A 23,900-nucleotide genomic window follows, 5' to 3' on the forward strand; every position below is an offset into this window, starting at 1 on the left:
TAGAATGTATATTATTCAAAGGGCCATGAAGGCAAGTTTACAAGATTGCGCTGGCGTCTAAGGAGATGTATTGTCGCCGCCTTTAAACCTATGAAATCCACAGAGTGGAATCGGAAACCTATGAGAAAAGAAAACTACATCTTTGATCATTATCTTGTGCATGTGTGCCAAAGTGCTTTCTAACGGCTTCGGTACCTATGATAAAAGATCCACCCTGCAAACGTGTTGAGATTTGTGCTTCCAGTGGCCTACTTTCTTTGTATGGATGTGTGTCGCACTGTCCACTCCCCTTATATCGATTAACATCAAATCACTAAATGTCAATTGGAGTGCAACACTAAAGGACATATGCATGGCTTGGCATGACCGTGGAGTTATCTCTCCTCTCTCTCAAAATCCATTATATTAATTTCCTCTTGGTAATTTAGATGGTTCATAACTTTTATAGTAAAGCTCTATTTCTAAATTTTCGTTATATATTTGGAATCCTAGCGACAATAATTTTAAAACACTACCAATGTTTGGCACATTTGGAATCACTTTTTTATAACTTTATTTCACTGGCTAAAACAACATTTTCACTTTCATGAGATAAATTTGATGTCAAAATATGCACATCACAAAGTAATTTGAAACTTAAAAATGTGATTTCAATTTAGAATATGCATATTCAACTTCAAAACATGCATCTCATATAAATAGACAAAATCATATTTGGCAAACCAACTACAAATATGATATACAAAGGATACGTTTCACTTTCACATTTCATACTTCATGTCATGGACCAGATCAAAAAAAATTCACTTTCAGAATACGCATTTCAATTTCAGAACGTGAATCCATTCCAATCTCAAAAAAGAAATCACTACTACCTAAGAAAGGTGTAAGGTTCCATCTTACGTCAACTTCTCTTCCACCCATCCTTCGTCTGCCCTCCGTCTGTATTACATCCACCATTCCACCCTTTTTTTCATCCGTCCCAATTTTCTTTGGTAGCGGTTTTTATCTAGCCGACCAAATCAGATCAATATTTGTGAACGCAATAAATCTGCAGTCGGTAATCAATCTCTTCTTTGAAAATAGATATTTGCTAACAAAATAAATTCACCTGAAGGAATCAATCACGATCAGTAATTATTTGGTAGCACAGTAAATTCACGGGAAGGAATCAACTACAGTCGGTTATCCTTCCTTTCAGGCCTCTATATCTATCTCTACTATCACGGAAAGGAATCAATCATTCATGGGGAAGTGTACGTTAGACAATATTGGTATTGAATGCTCGTGCAATTAACTAGTCCATATTTTAGTATTGACCATTCATTCTCATGTCAGACAAATATTAACATCCATTCCAATTAAAAATGGTTTCACATCACAAATATAAGTTGAGTTAAAAGCATGGCAGGCCCAACAACTTGTCCGCCCCGTGATGGTCTGGCCCAACAACTTGTAAAAGCGCACTCCGCCACTCAGAAACTATCCCCTGATGTGCAAAAAAACCCAAGCCCAATCCCGAAGCGACATCTGGCGCCACGCTGGCGCAGGCGGGCCGAGGCGGTCGTCGCGCGACTTTGCAGAAACCCCCCTCATGCTGGAATTAATTAACCCGCACTACACAGCTGGGCTGCAAGCTGATTCAGTACGCAAGACTGGCTGTACTAAGACAAAACACTACTCGTAGTTTGTTGGCATAGCACAATAGAGCACAGTAGCAGGTCTTGGGTTTGATACCTAGGCAAAACCATTTTTTTGCTATTTTTAACATATAAAAGTTTGCTGTCAGAATGTGCTTTACATAGAGATATAGACAGGTAAAATGACTGACAAAATTCAGAGATATACACAGGTAAAATTCAGAATGTTCAGAGATGTACATAGAGATATTCAGAGATATACACAGGTAAAATTCAGAATGTTCAGAGATATACATAGAGATATTCAGAAACACATAAGAGCACATATTTTAACCAGCAAAAAGTAGCTCAAACATCATTTAAACAAGTACAACATATAAGAGTTTGCTGCCACAAAATACATCACTAAAGGAAGTTCATTCATGAACTCTTATATTTGCTGCCACAAAATAAAGTTCATTCATGAACTTGCACTCTTCTCACATGAAATTGACAGACTCTTGCAAGGATAATTCAAACATCAGTTGGACCATTCAGATCTGGAATTTGTGTTGGCATGTCTTCTCCAAAAAGCATGTAATACGCACCCATGCCAACATGAAATCCTCCCCTGCCAAAGCCTGAAGATGTGCCAACACCAAATCCTCCCCTGCCAAAGCCTGAAAATGTGCCAACACCAAATTCTCCCCTGCCAAAGCCTGAAGATGTGCCAACACCAAATTCTTGACCCCTGCCAAGGCCTAGAGATGTTGATCTTCCTCTCCCCCTCCTAGCACTTGTTGATCTTCCTCTCCCCCTCCCAGCACCTGTTGATCTTCCTCTCCCAGCACCTCTCTGCCTTTTGTTACCTCTAACAGCTGTTGTAGATCCTTCAGCTTGATCATTTCCTCTTGTTGCCCTTGTAATCCTGCCTATGTTCATTTCAGTTGTAACAGCTCTAGGCTGGGGAATTGCAGCACCAGCAGCTGCAACAAAAGAGGATTGATCTGGCAAGGGGCCATGGTTTCTGTTGGGAGCATTATATGACCTCTGCCTTTGTGCCATGCTGAAAACCATAGACTCTGGTTCTTGGCTAGGATCCAGGATAGGGTTTGCCAAGTGAGGGAATATGTTCTGCACATACAAAATGAATGTGACTTAAGTAAATCAGGGTAATGACACCAACAACTATAATTTATGCACAGTTTGAAGAGAAAAACCTGAAGAAATGATGGATCGTCAAAATTTTCATCCATCTCATGTCCTCCTCCTAGCTGGGCTTCCATGTACTTGTAGTGGCCCCTTCTGTTATGGTCAGCTTTCCCACATATGGAGCAATGCATGCTCACACCTTTTTTGTTCAAATATCTTACTCCACCTTTGAACTTCTCTTCAGGTTTCTTCTTCCTATTTTTCTTGGGCCTCCCAACTTGCTTTGTGAACACTGGTGGGTACACTCTCTCCCCATTTACCTTCTCCCATTGCTTTGGGTCTCTTAGAGGAACAAGGGTATATCCATAGGCCTTCAGGTAGGTTTGCACAGTATAGCACTCATGCACCATGATCTGTGGGTCAATTCTCTCCTCTCTCATGCATGCAATTGCATGTCCACAAGGAATCCCTGAAAGCTGCCATCTCTTACAGTCACAGGTGTGCAAACACAGATCAACAGTGTAGCTGGAGTTCCCAGATTGAACCCTGAATAACTCTTGTCCAGCCCCAGAAACATGGCAGTTAGCTGCATACTCTGTATTTTTTTCAAGTTTCTTCAAGATCTTAGGACAAACCCTGTTCCCTGTCCATTTTTCCACTGCTTCCTTTTGTTTGCTCATCAACCTATGCATTATCTTGTAGAATATATTTTCCAGCATTGAAAGTACTGCCATTTCTCTTGCATCCAAGATGTAACTGTCCAGACAAAAATAAATACCAAGTTAATGAAATGATCAGCAGATAAGCAGATCAAGGTATATCAGATAAGAAAATCAAGTTATAGCAGATAAGTAGGTCAAGTTATACCAGATAAGAAGATCAAGGTATACCTGATAAGCAGGTTAACATGGCTATGATAAGTTATATAGCTTATAACATAGGAGGTGGTGAACTAATACCTGTTAAAAACTTCCGAATTGTTGTTGAGCAAGATGTCACATTTGCTGAAAACACTGAAAAATGCTTTCACCCATGTCTTCACATCCAATCTTTCTGTCCAATGAAATGCAGCAGAGCTATGGTCATCCATCTTCTTGCAGTTCTCTCTCCACTTAACTTCATGTGTAGATCTAGCAAGGGCCCAAAAATCCTGCTTAAGCACTTCTCCTTTGTGCTTCTCACGAAAATTCTGATAAATGTGTCTGACACAAAATTTGTGCTCTGCATCTGGCCAAACTTTCTTAACTGAATTTATTAAACCCTTTTGCTTGTCACTCATGATTGTAAAGGGACCAGTGTTTATTATATTCATATCATCTCTAACAGTGGTTAAAAACCACTCCCAAGAGCTTGTGCACTCCACTTCTACCCAGCTCATGGCAAGAGGGTAAATACAATCATTGGGGTCTATTCCTACAGCACTAAGGAGGACTCCATCTGTTTGGTGTCACATTGAACTCAGAGGTAACTTTCCTTGAAAATGTCCCTAGTGCCATCTTCTGGTCATTTCTGAATTCTTCCATGAAATACTCTGTGAGGAATTTTGCAGTTAGTACCTTCAACTTCCATTTCTTTTGACATTTATGCTCTCCACAATATGCCTTAATAACAAACCCTCCTGTTCTATTGTCATTTCCAGCTTTCAACATCCATGGGCAGCCCCTCTGACATACAACATCCAGCCTTGTCTTCTCATTCTTTACTTTGTTGACTTGGACTCTATTCCTAATGGAGTATGCAGTCAAAGCATGTCTTAATTCCTTTACATCAGAAAATACCATCCCCACTTTGAAGATAGGGGATTTCATATCAACTTTGGCATTGAAGGCCTTGAACTTATACTTCAAATGCTCTTCTTCTTCTCTGGACAGATGCAAGTCTTCATCTTCGAGAACATACTCTGGCTCCACATCTTGCTCCTCCTCCTCAGGTTCTTCAGTCACATCATAATCTATGTTGTCATCAAACAGATCATCATCTCCCTCATCTATCTCATAGTCACTATCACTGAAATCTGAGTCTGTATCTGCTTCTTCTTCCTCAACAGCTTCAATCTGAATATGTTCTCCACTAGAAGCATCTGCTGCAATATCTGACAGAGGTTCTTCCTCAACAGTTGCAGCAATTGTATTGCAGGAAACTGCACCAACAGAAACAGCCCTTGAACTACAACATGTGCCTCCTTTGTAAATTACATCATCTCTGCAAACTTGGATGAAATTTGAGTGATCAATCATGATCTGCAGTACCTTGTGATAGTGACTATATTTCAGCATTTGTTGAACATCACCATCTCCTCTAATGGGAATCATACCATCTGACAAAAAATGATCAGGCCTACACAAATAAATATTGTGCTCACTGACTGGATATCCTAGCCACTTCAAATGATTTTCAATCAGTGAATATGAGAAAGTGTTTGCATTGCAGTAGTCCAGAATCTCAACAGTAGCACTTGTGTATTCAATGTTGCTGCTCGGTCCACAGAAAAAACCATTGTGCTCTATTTCCAGTGTGAAAAAAGAAGTGTCCACTGCCATCCCCATGGCTGCATCACACACTGCATTACAACAACAAGAAACACTCACAAATCAGCATATAATAACAACAACATTAATACAACTGCAGTTTAACAAATCAGCATATAATGACAACAACAGCAGTTTAACATGCTGACAGAAAACAGGGCATGATCAAAACAGGGCAACATCACATCTATGCCTCTTCAAATCACATGGAATAGATTCACGACAACAATTACATACATGCTAAAATAAGTACCAATATTGAACATTCATATTCACAACGCATAAAATCAGTACTTTTCTTATGAAATCCATGAAAATTACAAACTTTTCTGAAGAAATGACGGAAAACTTTTCTGAAAAAGTTTGTAAATTTCGTGGTCTCTCTGAAAAAGCTTGAGGGCGCCAAACCCTAACCAACATCTATCAGAACACGTACAAAACCACACCAAAGCACTAGATGCCGCGCGCCCGCCTATTCATCTGTCCTAGCCCGTTCATCCAACCGATCTTCTAAAACCCTACCAAACCCCTGCCCCAAAAAAAGTACCCCAGAGAGAGGGAAAGATGCAGAATTAGGGGCGTACCGTAATCAGGAGGGAAAGCTCCGGGATCCCGCACATAACCGACGGATTCGGGCGGCTCCATGGCCGTAAAGCTCGCCGGCGACGTCGCCAAGGTGGCTGACGTCATCCGGAACTGCAATTGTCACCACCACGCGAGTTCAGCCGAAAGAGACGAGGGCGGAAAATGGAATAGGAAACGATACGAGCCCCTACTTGTATATTTTCCGCGTGCAGCCCAGCTGTGTAGTGCGGGTTAATTAATTCCAGCACGAGGGGGGTTTCTGCAAAGTCGCGCGACGACCGCCTCGGCCCGCCTGCGCCAGCGTGGCGCCAGATGTCGCTTCGTGATTGGGCTTGGGTTTTTTTGCACATCGGGGTATAGTTTCTGGGTGGCGGAGTGAGCTTTTGCAAGTTGTTGGGCCAGACCATCACGGGGCGGACAAGTTGTTGGGCCTGCCGTGCTTTTAACTCATATAAGTTCCACACCATAGATATCAGTTTCAGAGATCTAAAGTGCACATCACATATGTCTGTTTCACATATCTACATACCAATTTTGATTTAAGAACAACATTTAACATATATCACATAATCAGTTCCAAATCTTCACTTGATTTCAATTTTAGATTTTCACTTCCATTGGATGAATATTTCAGTCTATTCCACAACTGAAATATTTCATTTGATTTCATAGATTTTCACTTCCATTGGATCAATATTTCAATATATTCCACAACCAAAATATTTCGTTACATTTCAATTTTAGGAGCATGGGAGGCTATCCATCTGATGAAGAACTTGGGAGGGGGGGTGTCAAATCATGCAACATAAAACCATAATCATGAAGGACACACACACACACACGCGTGCACATACACACACAGAGTTAAGGGAATTACGCTTACCTCACTATAGGGGTTCCTAGCATTGAAGATGGGCGGCGCGGTGCGGTCGCCATCGTGGTGGATCTTGCCATTGTCATCAATTGGTGTCTGAAGCCCGCTGTGATAGATATGCCCCCCCCCCCAGCCTTAGCAAAAAGTGTGAAGGAAATTTTTTTCAGAGGGTTTAGATGAGGATAAATTTAGTATTTGGCTCCCTCAGGTATGCATGTTTTATCAACCCCCCCCCCCCCTCCCCCCAAACTTCCTCCATAGCTCCGCCAGTGATGGCGGGTGTAGGTCTTTCGTGTCGGCACTGGCTGGATCTGTTTGGCTTAGGCAGAATTTAAGATGGTCCATACCTTTAAACACATGTTCTGTTTTTTAACAAAATTAAATCCCTAGGCACGTACAAGATCGATTTTGTGTATTGTAATTATCAATTTCACACACTGAAATAATCTATTCCACATACTGAAATCATCAATTTCATAAATTGAAAATACCCAATACTGAAATCGGTATCACACATGTAAAATCGGTTTCAGAGAGTGAAAATACCAATTTCACAAATTGAAGAAAACTCGGTTTTACACATGTGAAAGCGAGATGTTTCAATATGCATGTGAAACAAATTTTGTTTGAATGTGTTAAACACATTTATGAGATATGTGAAATAGATTACTTTTTTATATGTAAAACGGAAATGTGAAAAATAGATTTTGCTTTAGTTTGTGAAATAGTGAAAGAAATGAAATCAATTCTTTGTGGAATTCAACTGAAGATATGACTGAAATCCAAACTAGCTTCAAATGTGTTGAAGAATGATCTTGTTTTAAAGGTCTTGTTGTTAGAAATTTAAACATATAAAATTTTTGAAAGCGTAATTTTGAGTGAAAAGATATCAATCGTCTAAAAAAGCACTAAATAAATAAATGCTTTTATGGGGAGAGATACGATGAGAAGTTGCATGTGCCTTCTCTCTCTTCGATACTCCTACTGGCAAAACCTGATACAAAGAGAAAGCATAACATGTATTTCGATGTATAGCAACATGCATCACTAAATTCATTAGTTGTCGAGTTATATGTGCACAGCTGGTACCAATCTCCACCAAGTAATGAGTGGTGAATTTTTTACCCGCACGTAGCAGGGCTGCTAGATTTTCTTTTCATCTATCGTATATGTCCAAGCTAGTTGCAATTACAAGGATGATATGTAAGCCCATATTCTGAGGGGCCTCCACAATTTCAGAACAAAGATTCACAACAAAATCTAACTTGTAGAATTCGATGTATCTCCTTAATCCCAAAAGGTGTAGTGATTGGTGTGCGTGTATTGAAACTAGAACAAAAAAGGACGTATAAAGAACGATGTTAATGGTAGCATACTTATCGGGATTTTGGAGCAACACTACCACATAAACACCTATCCGGACCATCAAAAGTGATTACATGTTTGGGTATGCCTATTGATGTACGCACGTCAAGAAATGGAGCCTTCAAGTATTTGAAGGAGTATGGAGCCGTGTTCAAGGGTGGACGAAGAAAAAATACTCTTCAGAGACAAAGAATTGTCCATTAAATCAATGGCAAAGGCTATTCCCTAACTCAATCGGATGCTTCAAATTGCCTCGGAGTCCATGTTGACAAATTAATGGACTATTGCAGAAACTTTGTTGGGGAAGTAGAACAGGCAAGAGGAAAACGGCAGGGGTTACTTGGGACACCAAGACTAAGCCAAAATACATGGGAGGCTTAGGCTTTCCCCATGTTGAAATTTTCAATTTGGCTTTGTTGGCAAAGCTAATGTGGTGGGTTGTACAAGATCCTCACGCTCTCGCCTCGTATGTTCTGAAGGCGATGTATTTTCTGAAGTCAGATGTCTTAGAAGCAGAGCTGGGAGGGTGGCCCTACCAAATATGAGATATGGTGTTCTCTGATTGCAGGACAAGTTGATTTGAAGCATGGTTTGATCAAACAGATTGTCAATGCAAAAGGAACACGTATATAGGAACACAATTGGCTCCCTCTTGATCACCGGTCCATACCAGGACTGCCCCTCTCCGTTGGTTCTTGAAGGTGTTGAGTGTGCTGGAGCTCTTGCTCCCGAAGCAGATTTGGACGAGGAACATGTTGATATAGTTTCCTGTTTTGTTAAGAGGTGGTGAAGAGTATCACCAGGTGCAACATGTCATCATTTGGAGCCTCCCTCCATAAGGCGGAGATGAGAAGATGAGCTTTCGATCGGTGCTTTCAAGTTGTGACATTGGGAAGAAAATGTGGAAGCACACAACTTAGCTAAAGCCGCAACATCTCTCTCACAGGGGGGCGATAAGTGTAGTTCATGTCTCCACCAAAGATAGCCTTTGTACCCCTGGATATTGTGTTCAAATAAACGAATCTTTATTACACTATAAAATCAGGTCTACTTCGCAATTTGCAGCTACTTAAGCACGCAATCCGTGTGGGAAGAACGAATACAGGCATTCAGCTCTCGTCTCTTATCCCCTTGTTGTAATCCCTCCTCCCTTAGCTCTCTGGTTTTCCTTCCCATTTCTTACTAAAAGCATTGTATTGAATTACCTTCCAAATCGAGAGCACATCCCATCCGGTGTAGATCGTGGTATCATAGACTCAGATCGGTCAAGAAAACGGGTAGGGCATCTTTTCTTCTAGTGCAAGATCCTCCCTGGTATCCTTGGATATTGAACGTGCATAGGAATGCCCCGCAAGCTGGTAGGAACACCAAGGTCTAACACGACGACGATCTCTTGCTTCAAGGACATCACCTCATGGACTCATCGATTCAAGGAACCAAGCAACAAGGCTGCCTCCTGCTTCCTGGCGTGCCATGTAATTTTTTTGCTTGTCTAATTTGTTATCAAACGCTTTGAGTAATATGCACAGGTAAGAAAAAAACTCAACTCCAGCAATGCAGCACGGCACAGTTTTTATTTGACATAATTAGTCTAAAGTTTATCATAACCGGATTAGAGGACCGGTACAGTTCAACAACCGCTAAATGGACTTAACGAGGTGCTGGCTGTTACATCACATCCAATTCAAAGTACTTTGACTCCTTGTCACACAAACGTGCCACAAACAGGCCGGTTTTGTTACTATTTAACAGGACTACGTATGAATAAGAACCCAGGGTGCAACGCGTGTTATGCAGTTCAAACTTTAAGAATGTGAACTACTAACTCTGTGGGCAATTTATCCAAGTGCAAATTCAGATTCAAACTACATGAAATGGGCGCGACCTGCATGCACATCCGAACAGAACAGAATGAATGCCAACGCCCAGAAGAGGTGACATAAAATATTATATACTTCGTTCCATTTCACAACAACAGATGTACGCTAACGCTAAGCAGCACAATCAGTACTCCCTACATTTGCAACCTAACGTAACATAATTAAGGACGCTAATATCTAACCGCAGATCAGAAGTTCACAATTCAGAGCCACCCACAAACGTGGATCCATGTTAGCCTCTCTAAATCCAGAGCCACCCACAACACCTGACGAGTGTATGTTTACCTGCCAGGTGGCCGAGACTGATTTGTCCGCTGACCGCCACCAGGCTGCAGATACCGTTCGATTGCTTGATCGTAAGCAGAGCCTACCAGGCTCCCCCTCATCTGCCCCGTGGGCTGCCAGTTCGGATCCATCTCAATCTCCGGGACATCGGAGTCCTCGAGGAGGGGCGTAGCGGGAGTCGGAGAAGGTGGTAGACCAGGAGACTGCACACGTGGAACAGTGGGTGCTAGGCCAGGAGACTGCACACGTGGAGCAGTAGGTGCTAGGCCAGGAGACTGCACACGCGGAGCAGTAGGTGCTAGGCCAGGAGACTGCACACGCGGAACGGTAGGTGCTAGGCCAGGAGACTGCACACGCGGAGCTGTAGGTGCTAGACCAGGAGACTGCACGCGCGGTTGCACTGGTGGAGTTGACGGTCGGGACAATGCCTGCGTTCTCATTGCCTGGCTCTGCTGGGGAACATAGAGATGGCCTGGTGTGGCCTGACTAACTGGCCCGCCTCGGTTCACCAGTTGGCCTATTAGATTGTCGAACTGTCGCTGGTCATATTGCTGATACTGTTGAGGGTAGGGACCTCCATAGGCATTAGCACCTCTACCCTGTCCTGGGCCTCCTGTCGGCGGTCTCATATGCATGTAGGGATTTGCAGCAAGGCCCATAACCCGACCACGTTGATGGTTTGGCATGTTGCGCATATCCTGCCAGCATTACACAAGTCCATCAAGAAATGTTGTTTATCAAGATAAGTTAAATCCAAGCAAAAATACAGAGAAAAATTGGTTCTACTTGTTGCTAATAAGTTGAAACTGGCTGGCACTGAACTTGCAGTCTACAGTAGTGTTACTCAACAATGTCATTATTGTAGGTGCTTATGCCAACTGACATCCTAATGCAGCTAACAGCTAATTGCCAAAAATAGGTACTATCATACACTAAATACTTTGTGCGGTTGCAAAACACAAGCGAGATAGTATACAATTATGTAATAGGCCTGGATCTTTTCAAATGACTAGGCACCAAAGCGAGATGGTACTTTTCAAATAACTCGGAACCAAACGAGACATTTTTCAACATTCAAACACTATACTCCCTCCTTCCATCTATATAGGGCCTAATACGTTTTTCGAGGCCAACTTTGACTAAATGTTAGAGCAATAATATATATGACATGCAAGTTACACAAAGCATACTGTCAAATTCGTATGTGAAAGGAGATTCCAATGATATAATTTTCACATTATACATCTTATGTATTATTAATCTTATCAATAGTCAAACGTTGTCTTAAAAAACGCATTAGGCCCTATATAGATGGAAGGAGGGAGTACCACTTATGGAGCTCCGGTGACTTATCACTTGGTTTTGCATAAAAGCAAAGTCATTAACTAGTTTTAATGTGAGTAAATATATATTCCTTCTGTAAACAAATATAAGACGTTTTAGATCACTAATCTAAAACGTCTGACAATAAGACGTTTTAGATCACTAATCTAAAACATCTTACATTTAGTGATCTAAAACGTCTTACATTTGTTTACAGAGGGAGTATTTAATATGATATGTACAGTAATTTTATTGCACGATAAAACAATGCAATCCTACACTATGTTGGTAAATATCCCATATGGCCTTCAGAAGAGTAAAGTTACCTGTTGTGTCGACTGTAGATGGAATGGTGAGGAACCATCAGGAGCCCTTGAGAGTGGCCCAACACCATTAACCATCGATGTGATTACACTGTCTGCATTTGTCACATGATGTGCTTGGTAGTTTGAAGAAGGTGAAATGGACTGCGGGGTGGGAGGTGGACAATTCGAGACATTTGCCTGCACCCTTCTAGATGAATTATGTTGTGGCACTGCCAGAGCCTGGACTGCTACAGGCTCTCTCCTGACATTTCTAGTATGATGTGCTGATCGAAGTAAAGAATCTAGCTGTGATTGCATCTGCATAATATTGGGGTATCCTTGTGAAACTTGTTGCATGGCAGATGTTAAATTGGAGGTTTCAGAAGGAGAGATGGCACGTGTGGTAGCAGGTAGCATTTGCAGGATATCTCTAGGGAGAATAGACTCCAAGGTCCCAATTGAACTAGTGCCAGGTCCGCCACTAGATGAAGGTAACGAATTTTGGCCAGAAGTTGAAGTTCCACCTCCTACATACATATCTTCTGACTGAGCGGCTGTGCTTAGAGGGAAATCCGGAAGATAGTCCATGACAGATATATCTTGACTATTCAACACAGGCTTCAAATCTTCCGAGGAAGATGCCGAGCTCATAGGCAGATCACCATCATCATCCTTGTTTATTAGGTCTATAACATCCGAAGGAGTTGCATCAGTTTCTACAGTATTCCCGTTCTGCTGAATTGCATCACCATGTTTATCTGATTTCTCATCATGAACTGAAACAGCTTTCCAAGATCCATCAGGGAATACAAGAACATCCATGATATCATTACCAGTCTCTTGTAAAATCTGAAACAAAAAGGAGATCAATCACATAGGAAAACATAATCAGATGAAAACATGTACAGAACTACAGATACATTATACAACTTGCCTTGGCCATCTCTTGATCAATTCGAATGTCAATGAAATTTGAAGGAGTATTACAACATGGACAGCGCCAGGTTGGTTTCCTCGAGTTAATATCCATATAACTGTCATAATCAAAACACTACACAATACAGGCCATATTATTATTTCTGTCAAGAAGGAAAAGGCTCAACCCATGAATACAAATAAACAGATAGAATCTGTACCTGATGGTGTTTGCATAGCCGCCCTTTAACTGGGGTTTGCACACGCCTAAAACTGCAATAACGAACAAAAAACATTTTCAACTGCAGATCATTAGCATTTTCCATTCAAATAAGCAGAGGTTGAATTTACAAAACCGAATAAACAACAGTCTAGACAGACACATGGAGTATCAGAGTAATCATTACAATGTGAATAAATTGTCCAAATTGAGTTTGTGTAAAATTGCTACATAGTCACATACACATGCATGATAAACAATTGCAGCTTCAACATTGGCAACCAGACACATAACAGAATTAAATTAATTAATGGAGGTTGATGACAAAGAATAGGTTGTATAAAGGTTCTTTGTCGTATTACATGCAAGAGCTTACTTGGGCCCTTGTAATATATTCCCTCCATTCCAAAATATAAGGCGTAAGTTTTTTCAGAAGTCAAACTTGTGCATGTTTGACCAAGTTATAAGAAAATGTATTAATATCTATAATACCAAATTTGCATCATTAGATTCATCATGAAAAGGATTTTCATATTTTATTTATTTAGTATTGTGGACATTTATATTTTGCTCTATAATCTTGGTCAAACATACATATGTTTGACTTGCACGGAAATTTATGCACCTTATATTCAGGAAAAGAGGGAGTATGTATATAACATAACAGGATTGCAGGCGGCTAGGCGCCCAAGTTTTATCAATTTAGAACAAGTGAGTTCAAACATAATACAGCAAAGTACTCCCTCCGTTCCGAATTACTTGTCGCAGGTATGGATGTATCTAGATGTATTTTAGTTCTAGATACATCCATTTCTGCGACAAGTAATTTGGAATGGAGGGGAGTACATGTCATGAACATACAGTACCTTATGGGGCACTTTAGGGAAACTCTTGATGGCCCTTCCAGTAGCATATCTGAATCTGAATCTACATAAAAGTTCGCAATGAGGAATGCAAAAAAAATGTTATTCCAGATTTGAGTCAAGAAATTGTCAAAGCATAACATAAAATTATAAGAACTAAAATTAATGAACTACCAGGAAGATCTGTTGTGACTGGTTGGGCATAGTCACTGAGTTTTGGAGCATCAAAAGACATCAAATTGTTCACAACTGCCACAGCTATGATGTAATTAGCTGCAATATAAAGCTAAATCAGCACATAATAGAATTTGATGTGTGCTTCTGGAGAAGAAAGGGAAACACACAAAACATCATCACCAAACATACCAGTAAAATACCCAACAGCTTGTACAATGTTTGCACCATATTTGAGCATCTTGGTGATATCCGTGGGGAACTGGGGTCCTGTTTCCTGTTAATTATTTGAAATGCGTGAACTAAGCTTGTTTGAGAATTGAAGATTAACCACTGTCCACAGGGTCCACAAGGCTTTGTGATAAAGGCAAAAAAATGGCAGGAAGTGGAAGGCAACGGTTTTTCTTCAAACAAAAAGTAATTTAGTCAAGGAAGTGGGACACTAACCATTGAAACATTAGTCCTCTTGTCCACACCTTTTCCGTTTACTAAAAAGCTGAAACATAAAAACCATAAGGCACATGTCTCTTGGCATAACATATCAAGCATCAAAGCAAAGAAAGTAATGCACCTCACATGCTGGGGGCTTGCGATACATGATGAGACATCTAAATTTTCCTTTTGGACAACAACTAGACACTGCAGAAGGTGAGACAACCAATAAATATACTGGATATAAAATCATGAGACAATGACATTGAAAGACAAAATCAATAAGAGAATTATAATATATACTCCATCCGTTCCAAATTATTTTGAGTTATACTTCTCTCAAGTCATGCTTCCCTTATTCAACCAAGTATATAGAAAAACGTGCTAATATTTTAAAACATCAAGTATATAATAATACAGAAATATATTTTATGATGAATCCAATCAAACTAATTTGGTGTTGTAGATATTGGTATAGTTTTTCATAGACTTGGTCAAACTTAAAGAGGTTTGAGTTGGATTAGAAATACAAATAATTTGAAACGAAGGGAGTAGTCATGAAGTGCTACCGAACTCCCGCAATAGTGTTGTACTATCCGATCACTCAATAAACAACAAGGGCATACAGATCAGAGATTTTGGAATAATTAGCATACAAGCAGAATCTGTGCAACTATTAGTTGTCACTGACAGCTAGAAACTAAACAAGTTGGTCCCAAAATCTTATGGACACTATTCCAGAAGAGGCATCACGGTGAAGTAAACAGGACGGCAGTGGGCAACATGAAGACACACCAAATTTACAAATATTCAGTTGCCCAGTATGAAGCCAAATGCAAGAGACATTAATGCAATACTAACCAATGTGAACAGAACATGATGCTACATAGTGTTATGTGTAGCATTGTAAAAATACCTAAGTGGGTTGCCACTTTGTCAAACTATTGGTCAAGAAACTCAAAAGAAGAACATATAATTAAGTGAATAGTATAATAGCAAAACAAGAAAATCAGTACATGAGCAGTTGAAATAACATTAAACACTTGTTAAGACAAGCCATGCAGAATACTTAAATGGCATCAACACTTGTTTAAATCAGCACATGGGCAGTTTAAATAGCATCAACACTTGTTGATACAGCCAAGTAAAATACTTAAATAGCATCAACACTTGTTTAAATCAGTACATGAGCAGTTTAAATAGCATCAACACTTGTTTAAATCAGTACACAGGCAGTTTAAATAGCATCAACACTGAAATTTAGTAAAATAAATATTTTCCCTGGAATGGTACTTACAATCTTTTCATGTTTAGGTAGATTTCTATGAATAAAGAAGTCGGCCATCAAAATATCATATCCAACCTGTAAGTACAGACAGGTATATCAAAGCCAGGCTACAGTTATGAAACAAAGCTTTGTCGTTTATCAATAGATGTCCTCCCACATGAGAATGTAAGAATGCAAAAAAGTGGGCGCGAGTGATTATAAAAAATTAGAGAACTTTATCAGGAAGAATAGCACATATAAGATATTTTAATTGCACAGATTGACCACCTTTGCTTCCAGCGAAGTGATTAGACGGTCGAACTTCAACTTAGGATAATACCTACAAGCAGGACCACGTCAAAACAAATAAAATGTGTCATGAAGCTAATGAATGACTTCGGTTGATCATATTATAACCAATGGGTTCAAATATATTTATTTAAATTTGTCTTGTGAATACTAACCTAAACAACTGAAAATGGGAAATTGACATTTTAAATTTAATAGCTTAAAATTTTGAAATATACTGACTCCCTCCTTACCTTGGCATTACTGTTGAAATGATTTCAAGCACGGTGCTGTCATTAGCTGGCTCGCTACTGTTCGTGCAGAAGCTGCCAGATAGCTTCATGCCAAGATAAATTATAACTAGGTAAGATGATATGGCCATGCCACCACCCAAGACTACAGACATGCAAAGAACAATGAACATAAAAGAATAAACAAAGCATTTCATACACACCTCATCAGCCATCCTGAGAATATCAATGAAATCTGAAGGCTGAAACCATTTGTTTTTACAAGCATTCTGCAAAACAGCATGTGCATTACCAGATTAACTTTTTAGTGGGAGAGCGCCATATTATGTTTGAAAAACAAGCTCAAGAGACAAATTGTAACCTTGGCGTATAACATAATCAACAGATGCATGAAAATTGTAACCTTGGCATATAACCTAATCAACATATGCATGTAACACTTTGAATCGCTTGAAACGACTCGAAGGTAAATTATACAGTTGAAGAAAACTAACATACATGGGTAGGATCAATGGATAGATGGTAATTGCTTTATAACAAAACATTGGGCAGACCAGCAAAACATTGGGTTGAAGCAAATAACATGTTGATGAATACATATAATCATATATGCAGTCACGGAAGAAAACGTGTTCTTCTCTATAAGTCTGTTTACAATTGACTTTTTCAAATAAACCAACATGAGCGAAACAAGACTATATAAACAGATAATTCCTCATATGTAATTGTGTTCTGGTTTGGGAAAAAGTTTCTAAGTGGTACTAACACATGACTGGCATGAAAGGTAATTTACCTTGCATGATATGATCAGTACCATGACAGAAGATTGTAGAAATGGATCCTTCCTCAGCTCATATACCTGGTAAATGGTGGTAGAGTTAAAATTAATAGCACAGAAGTACGCAAAATATTGACCACAACTTAATTTACCGCATAAACAAATTATCCACCCACAACGAATGGAGAACATAATTCAAGGTCGAAATTCATAAGTGTACAGCTCATATGCTAATTACCTCATACAACAAATCTAGAAAATAACAATGTTAGGATGTGTTCCCCAGAAGAAGAAGAATTAAAGAAGTTCGAAAATACAAAATATATTCACCCATATCCTGAATAGACGGGCAGTTTCGGGTATTGCACAAAACCAAATGATGCCTGGCAAAGACTATATTACCCCCTTGATTAGGTCACTTATTACCAGAGAAGGCATATGAGCAACAGAATCACAAATTTAACATAATTTCCTGTGAAATTAGGAACTAGAATCCTCCGAAGAGTATCCGCTATTATAGTACTTGAAAGGGGAAGTAATGTCACTTCACTTTTTAAGTTAAAATTAGACTATCATATGAGTTTCCTTAACTTTGGTGGTCAACTAGTTATCTCTATGCTATGAAGTTGGTGTACTTGAATTAACAAAGCACACTGCTGAGGCTGTGACCCTTCCAAAGAGATGTTTCAGAGAAAATATACCAAACTACCATTCATTCATTTAGGTTCCACAATTACACAGCTTGCACTCACAACCTATATATATTGTGTTACTCCCATTTGCTTAACATTGCAATGTTAGACAAAAGCAAGCGCATTCGCAGAAGACCAAAGGATAAAAAATGCTAGCTTATACAATGAAAAACTCAATTGCCATTACACCAAATGCGCATTCCACTTCTATAATGGATTAAGTTGATGATAACTTGTAACTGCTGTAGTGAGTCACACGAGCAGTGAATCATAAGTAAGGAAGGAAGGGCGGTTATGGTCTAATAATTGGACTCGCCAGCAGAAACTGCCATGTCCGTTTCACCACTATACGGACCGGCCAAAAGACAACAGAAATTGAGAAGACTGCGCAGAACAAAACAAGTGTTACTCCCATTTGCTAAACATTGCAATTTTAGACAAAAGGAAGCGCATTCGCACAAGGTCCAAGGGTAAAAAAATACCTAGCTTACAATAAAAAAAATTCAACTGCCGTCACACCAAATGTGCATTCCACTTCTACAATACATACACTAAGGTAATCATAATTTGTAACTGCTGTAGTAAGCCACACGAACAAAAATCATAAGTAAGGAAGGAAGGGCGGTTATGGTCTAATAATTGGACTCGCCATCAGAAACTGCCATGTCCGTTTCACCAGTACTATACGTACCGACCAAAAGACAACAGAAATTGAGGAGACTGCGCGGAACAAAACAAGGGGAATTTGTCCGGCCGAGGAAGGGGACAGACGCAATTTTACCTTTCTCAGAGTGTCTGGTATTTCACCCGCGATCTTAGGAATGTCACCGCCCGACAGCGCGTAATCGATCCCCCTGCAAGCACGCACGCGCGCACGGTAGGAAAAAAAAATTAGGCGAAGAGCCACCGCGCCGCGTCGCCGCGACCAAAAACCCTAGGGAGAATTAGGGGGGTAATGCCGGTGGGGGGAGGAGGCGGAGGTGGGGGAAAGGGGCGGACCTGGCGAGGGCGTAGACGAGGTGGGAGAGGTCGGCGGGGGCGAGCGCGTAGGAGCCGCCGCGGAAGTGGCCCCTGATCCGCTCGCCGATGGCCTGGAGGCGGACCGCGTTCATCTCCACCGCCTTCTTCAGCTGCTCCCTGGCCTGCTGCTGCTGCTGCTGCTGCTGGGGCTGGGGCTGCGCCTGCGACTGGGGCGCGGAGGGCTGGGGCTGGGAGGCTAGGGCGGCGCCGCCGGACATGGCCCGGCCTGGCTGGCGGCCGCGTGTCTGTTTCTCCTCGGGGAGCGTGGAGAGGGAGGGGAGGGGAGGCGAGGCGGCGGGGAGGAATGGCGAGTACCCGTAGCGGAACCGCTGCGGGCAGGCGGGTGGGTGGCGCGGTGGGACGGGGGGTGGGAGTGTGCCGTACCCGTATGGATGACGGGGGAGGAGAAGTTTATTTCTACGGGACGTGGGAGAGAGAAAACGTTGGGAATACGCGCGGGGTCTTCGGTGGGGCAGTTGGGAGGCGGAGCGGTGGGGTGTGGGGTCGTGGGGCCCGCGCGTCAGCGAGCGGTTCGTGGGAGGGATTTCGGTCGCCAGCTGGTACGTATATTGGTTTTCCACTTTTCCTTCATATTTTTGGAGGTAGTAGTAGTAGTATCGGTCTTCTCTTTGAGTAGTGCTCACGTTTTATTTTGTTTTGCTTATTTTGAGAGTATCTAGTATATCCGTATATTTGTCGTGCATATCACCTACATATCACCTGCGCATTAATTTCGTTTGACTGGTCGGCTTCGTCACAACTCGCCCCGCATTTACGCAGGCGAGTCCCTCCAGCCCCTTCCCCTCCCCCACCGAAAACCTGCACCACCAAACGACAACAATAACGTGCTCCTCCCTTTATCATCAATAGCCAGTCGTCGCTCCATCTCTTTTCTCCCCTCACCCACCCCCCTTCTCGGCTCGCTCAAGCCCTCTTCTCCCCGGTCGCTTCGTATAAATAATTCATCCCTCGTTTTCATGTGTTCCTCCGTAGGAACGGCTGGCCCACGATAGAATAGGGAACTGGTTATTATGCTTATTACGATTAGCACAGCAGACATTACTTGGAAAAATGCACTTAGATGAGTGTTGTTTACATCTTCTTCTTTTTTGACAATCAAAGGCGTCTCTTTATTTATTGGAAAATATGGTACATCACTGACTAAAAGAGATACAATTGAGGGAGGAGGAACATCTATCCATGTGCTAGAATCATTATACCTAGCAAGCTGGGCAAGTTCATGAGCAATCCTATTTTCCTCTCGGTTCTCATGTTCAAGGGAAACTTCCACAAACTCTCTAGACATGAAGTAGCAAAGATCACTGCCGCATCATGCATGTCACTCTTCATGGCCTCAATCACTTCAGTGCTATCATAACTAATAATCAACCGGTTACATCCCATCCCTGCAACCAGCAAGAGACCATCCGTTAGTGCCACAGATTCAGCTGTCACAACATCATAAACTGCAAAGATTTTTCGAGTTTCTGGCAGCAACAAACCTGCCCATATTATCTCAATGTCGTTTACTTATTCGATTGTCTGGTTGGGATCCTATACATAACATAACACTGGTTGGCGAATTGCCCCATCGATTATGGGGCCACTTCTCTAGCGGCAACATCTCCCACTGGATTTTGCCAACATTTGAGAGAACACCCAACTTCTCTTCCTCACCATGTGTAGCCTCACTGTGTCATCCCCTTAGAGTGTTCCTCCTATTTGCTCCACTTGCTTCCACGCCCTTTTGACCCCTTCACCGTGAGAGGGAGGGAAAGAGAGAAGGGTGGGTAGGTGGAGACGATAGACATATCCTATCGCCTCTGACATGACATTGGCTTGCATTTATTGCCAAATATGCTTTTTAGCCCACTCCATGTATTTATGTGTGTATTTGCGGCTTTATGGTCATGTATCCGTTCATATTCAATCAATCACTTCATCAAACATGCATCTTAAAGCGTTAGTACTCGTAGCGGGACTATTGTGTATAGGTGGGTGGTGTGGTTGCTTTTGGCGGAATGGGGGTTTGGAGGAGTGTGGCGTATGGATGACGAGGAAGAAAAGTTATTCATGGGACATGGGAGAGAAAATGGAAAACGAAAATATATGTGTGGTTCCAGTGTGGTGGCGATGGGCAGTTGAGAGGCGGATGGGTAAGGGGTCGTGGGGCTCGTGCGTCAGCGAGTAGTTCGAGGACGGTTCATGGGGGAGATCTCCTAGATGTCGATTGCTAGCCGGTACGTATATTGGTTTTCCATCTTATCTTCCGGGTATATAGTAGTATCAGTTTTCTCTTTGAGTAGTGCCCTATTTTGCGAGGGAAGTGCTCATGTTTATACAACAACAAAATAGTTAGGAAAAAATTTATGCCCCTCATTCTCACACCCGATCACTCACAAGAACGTGCTCAGGGGACTATGCAGTTGTCAGTACATGTAAGAGGACCCCACGCACGTTGTCATTCCTTCTCTTTCAACTCTCTCTGTCCTAATGTGGGACGTGCACACACTCAAAACCTATGGGAAGCACACACCCTCAAACATATGGCAGGAGCACATATGCATCTTTTTTTTCTACTTTCGTTCGTGCGGAGTTTCCAATATCAATTTTCTTTGTGTAAGATCAAGATTATACAAATGAAATATTTGATCATCCTCTTCTGAATTTAGCTTCATGGTGCTCTTTCCGCTCAAAATTCATTGCATATTAAATTTTGCTATTGCAACTTTTTGACCCATATCTCTACTATTATATGGGAGTTCGTAGGTTCGTGTCACCTCCCATCACCCTCCACGCTTGTTTGTTCTCCCTCCCACAGAAAAACCAAGTGATTCCCTCGACCCTCCATGTTGGTTTTTCCCATCCGCCTACCTTAGTTTTTCCTCCTCACACCTCCCTGTTTGGAATAATCCAAATCAGATCGGTATTTCCTTTCCTTGTCCTACTGAAAACTATGTCCTACATTAAATCAATGAAATCTCACCAAAACTATGTCTTGCATTAAGTCATCGAACCAAATCTTACCAAAACCTCAACTAAATCAAAAACTTTCTCTTCCTTCCCTACCACACCTAAATCAATTCAAATCTTACCAGAACTTCAGCTAAATCAAAACTTTTATTACCTTTCCCTACGCATACTCAACACAAATAAAAGCTTACCAAATTGTAATATGGTGCATGTAAGGTATATATCAGGCACGATTGGTTTTGACACTATGATATGTATATGCCCATGTTGTAACGCATGGGCAATTATCTCTGCTATTAGATGGGAGTTCGTAGGTTCTCCTCACCTCCCGTCACCACTACACGCTTGTCCGTTCTCCCTCCCACAAAAAACCAATTGTTTCCCTCGGCCCTCCATGTTGGTTTTTAATCTAAACCAGATCGATATTTTCTTTTTCTTGTCCCACTGAAAACCATGTCCCGCATTAAATCAATCAAATCTTAGGGTTCCTTTGCCTCTCGCCGGCGTCGCCGCCGATCTGCCTCGTCTCCGGTGGCCTTAGGGTCATGGTGGCACGGTGGATCCCGGCCCTTGCCAGTGGGAGGGCTCCGTTTTTAGATGTTTCTTCAAATTTTGTTAGGGTTTGTGTCCTGCTCAGAAAGAGGAGACGACGGCGGCTCCCTGAAGATGGAATAAGGTCTTCCCCGCCTATCCCCCATTCCGATGGTGTGTCTAGCATCGTCGATGGGCGTGTGAAGGTGTGTCTCAAACGGATCTATCCTTGTTGGATTTGCTCGGATCTGGTCGTAGTTCATCTACGTTTGTGTTTCTTCAGGTTGGATCCTTCCGATCTACGCTACTCTTCATCGTCGGCGGTTGTTGTTCTGTTGTGCTGGTCCTACGGGGCCTTAGCACGACGACTTCTTGACTGTCTACTGCAACAAGTTTTGCCCGGCTCCGGCGAGGGAGGGCGATGACGGCGGCGCGCCTTTGGCTCGCTTCAGTGCTTGTAGTCGTCGCTAGATGGTCTATAGACTAGGATGTAATTTTTATTATTTCTAGTGTTCGTTGTATAGCCATGATTGAAGATTAATAGATTGGAAGTTTGTTGCAAAAAATCAATCAAATCTTACAAAAACCATGCCTTGCATTAAGTCATCATCAAATTAAATATTACTCAAACCTCAACTGAATCAAAAAAACATATTTTCCTTCCCCTGCCATACCTAAATCAAATCAAACATTGACATAACTTTAGTTAAACCAACACTTTTATTACCTTACCCTGCACATAATCGAATCAAATAAAATCTTACCAATTTTTTTTAATATGGTGCATGTAAGGTATATATCATGCACAATTGGTTTTGAAACTTTATAATATGTACATGCCCACGTTGCAACACATGGGCAATTAGCTAGTTAGTATAAAAAATTTGTTAATCAAAAGGAGAAAGAAGCAATTTGGAATATAAAAAATAATTATATAAATTATATATCATAGAAAATGCATAGTAATATAGTGACCATTAGCAAAAGTCTTGTTACATGAGCAGACCTTTGATCGTGAAAAGGTTAATTCCTGGACCCTTTGTTCGATAATTGATCATATAAACTCCATATCATACAAAATATCAGGTTGTAGAGTAATTGTTGGTCAAAGATATGCCATATATGCAACCTTTAGTCATGGGAGGGTTAATCTCTCCTATGGTCACTATGGAATGTCCTGGGTGGGCTATGGTTAACATTTGGACACTATGTTAACCAAATTTAATACGCAACCTACTACGTTCACTATACTTCGTTGGATTTTTTTGTCATCCAACTACCATGTTGTCATGCCGACCACTTGTAGGAGCGTGTTGAGGGGACCGTGCGGCCGTTGGTATGCATAGGAGGGGCCCACACACGTGATCATTCCTTCTCTCCCAACTCTCTCTATCTCTCTCTTTCTCCCTCTCACCTAGTAGTATATGAGACACTACAAAAAAGACACATTCGTGACATTTTGGCCTGAACGAATTTTTTTCCTGTTATGGTTATGACACTTCTGTGGTGATAATTGTGACAAAAACACGTATCATCATAGATGTGGTGGGATCCTACTTCTATGATAAAAAAAATCATGA

General features: G+C 41.3%; 1 protein-coding gene across 1 annotated transcript; it reads right to left on the minus strand.

Annotated features, from left to right (window-relative positions):
- Positions 1–10,027: 10,027 nt before the first annotated feature.
- On the minus strand, positions 10,028–19,189 carry LOC125518269 (uncharacterized). The gene is made up of 16 exons (XM_048683166.2): positions 18,796–19,189; positions 18,578–18,650; positions 17,120–17,185; positions 16,530–16,595; positions 16,330–16,412; positions 16,076–16,127; positions 15,818–15,883; positions 14,660–14,727; positions 14,536–14,584; positions 14,281–14,365; positions 14,089–14,187; positions 13,918–13,978; positions 13,053–13,104; positions 12,851–12,967; positions 11,938–12,765; positions 10,028–10,986 (listed from the first exon to the last, which is right to left on the minus strand). Exons 1-16 carry the CDS (start codon positions 19,032–19,034, stop codon positions 10,285–10,287), a joined length of 2,706 nt encoding a protein of 901 aa, XP_048539123.2. The 5' UTR covers positions 19,035–19,189; the 3' UTR covers positions 10,028–10,284.
- Between the last annotated feature and the right edge of the window lie 4,711 nt (positions 19,190–23,900).

The sequence above is a fragment of the Triticum urartu genome, chromosome 7A (assembly GCF_056163025.1).
Source record: "Triticum urartu cultivar PI428250 chromosome 7A, HENAU_Tu73, whole genome shotgun sequence".
Taxonomy (NCBI): domain Eukaryota; kingdom Viridiplantae; phylum Streptophyta; class Magnoliopsida; order Poales; family Poaceae; genus Triticum; species Triticum urartu.

What these genes read in the sequence shown, in the direction of transcription:
- LOC125518269 (XM_048683166.2), bottom strand. Translation starts at nt 19,034, where the DNA reads ATGTCCGGCGGCGCCGCCCTAGCCTCCCAGCCCCAGCCCTCCGCGCCC. An exon ending in TTGATCAAGAGATGGCCAAG is followed by an intron (nt 12,766 to 12,850) that starts GCAAGTTGTATA and finishes TTTTTGTTTCAG; the next exon opens with ATTTTACAAGAGACTGGTAA. An exon ending in ATCTACAGTCGACACAACAG is followed by an intron (nt 10,987 to 11,937) that starts GTAACTTTACTC and finishes TAATGCTGGCAG; the next exon opens with GATATGCGCAACATGCCAAA.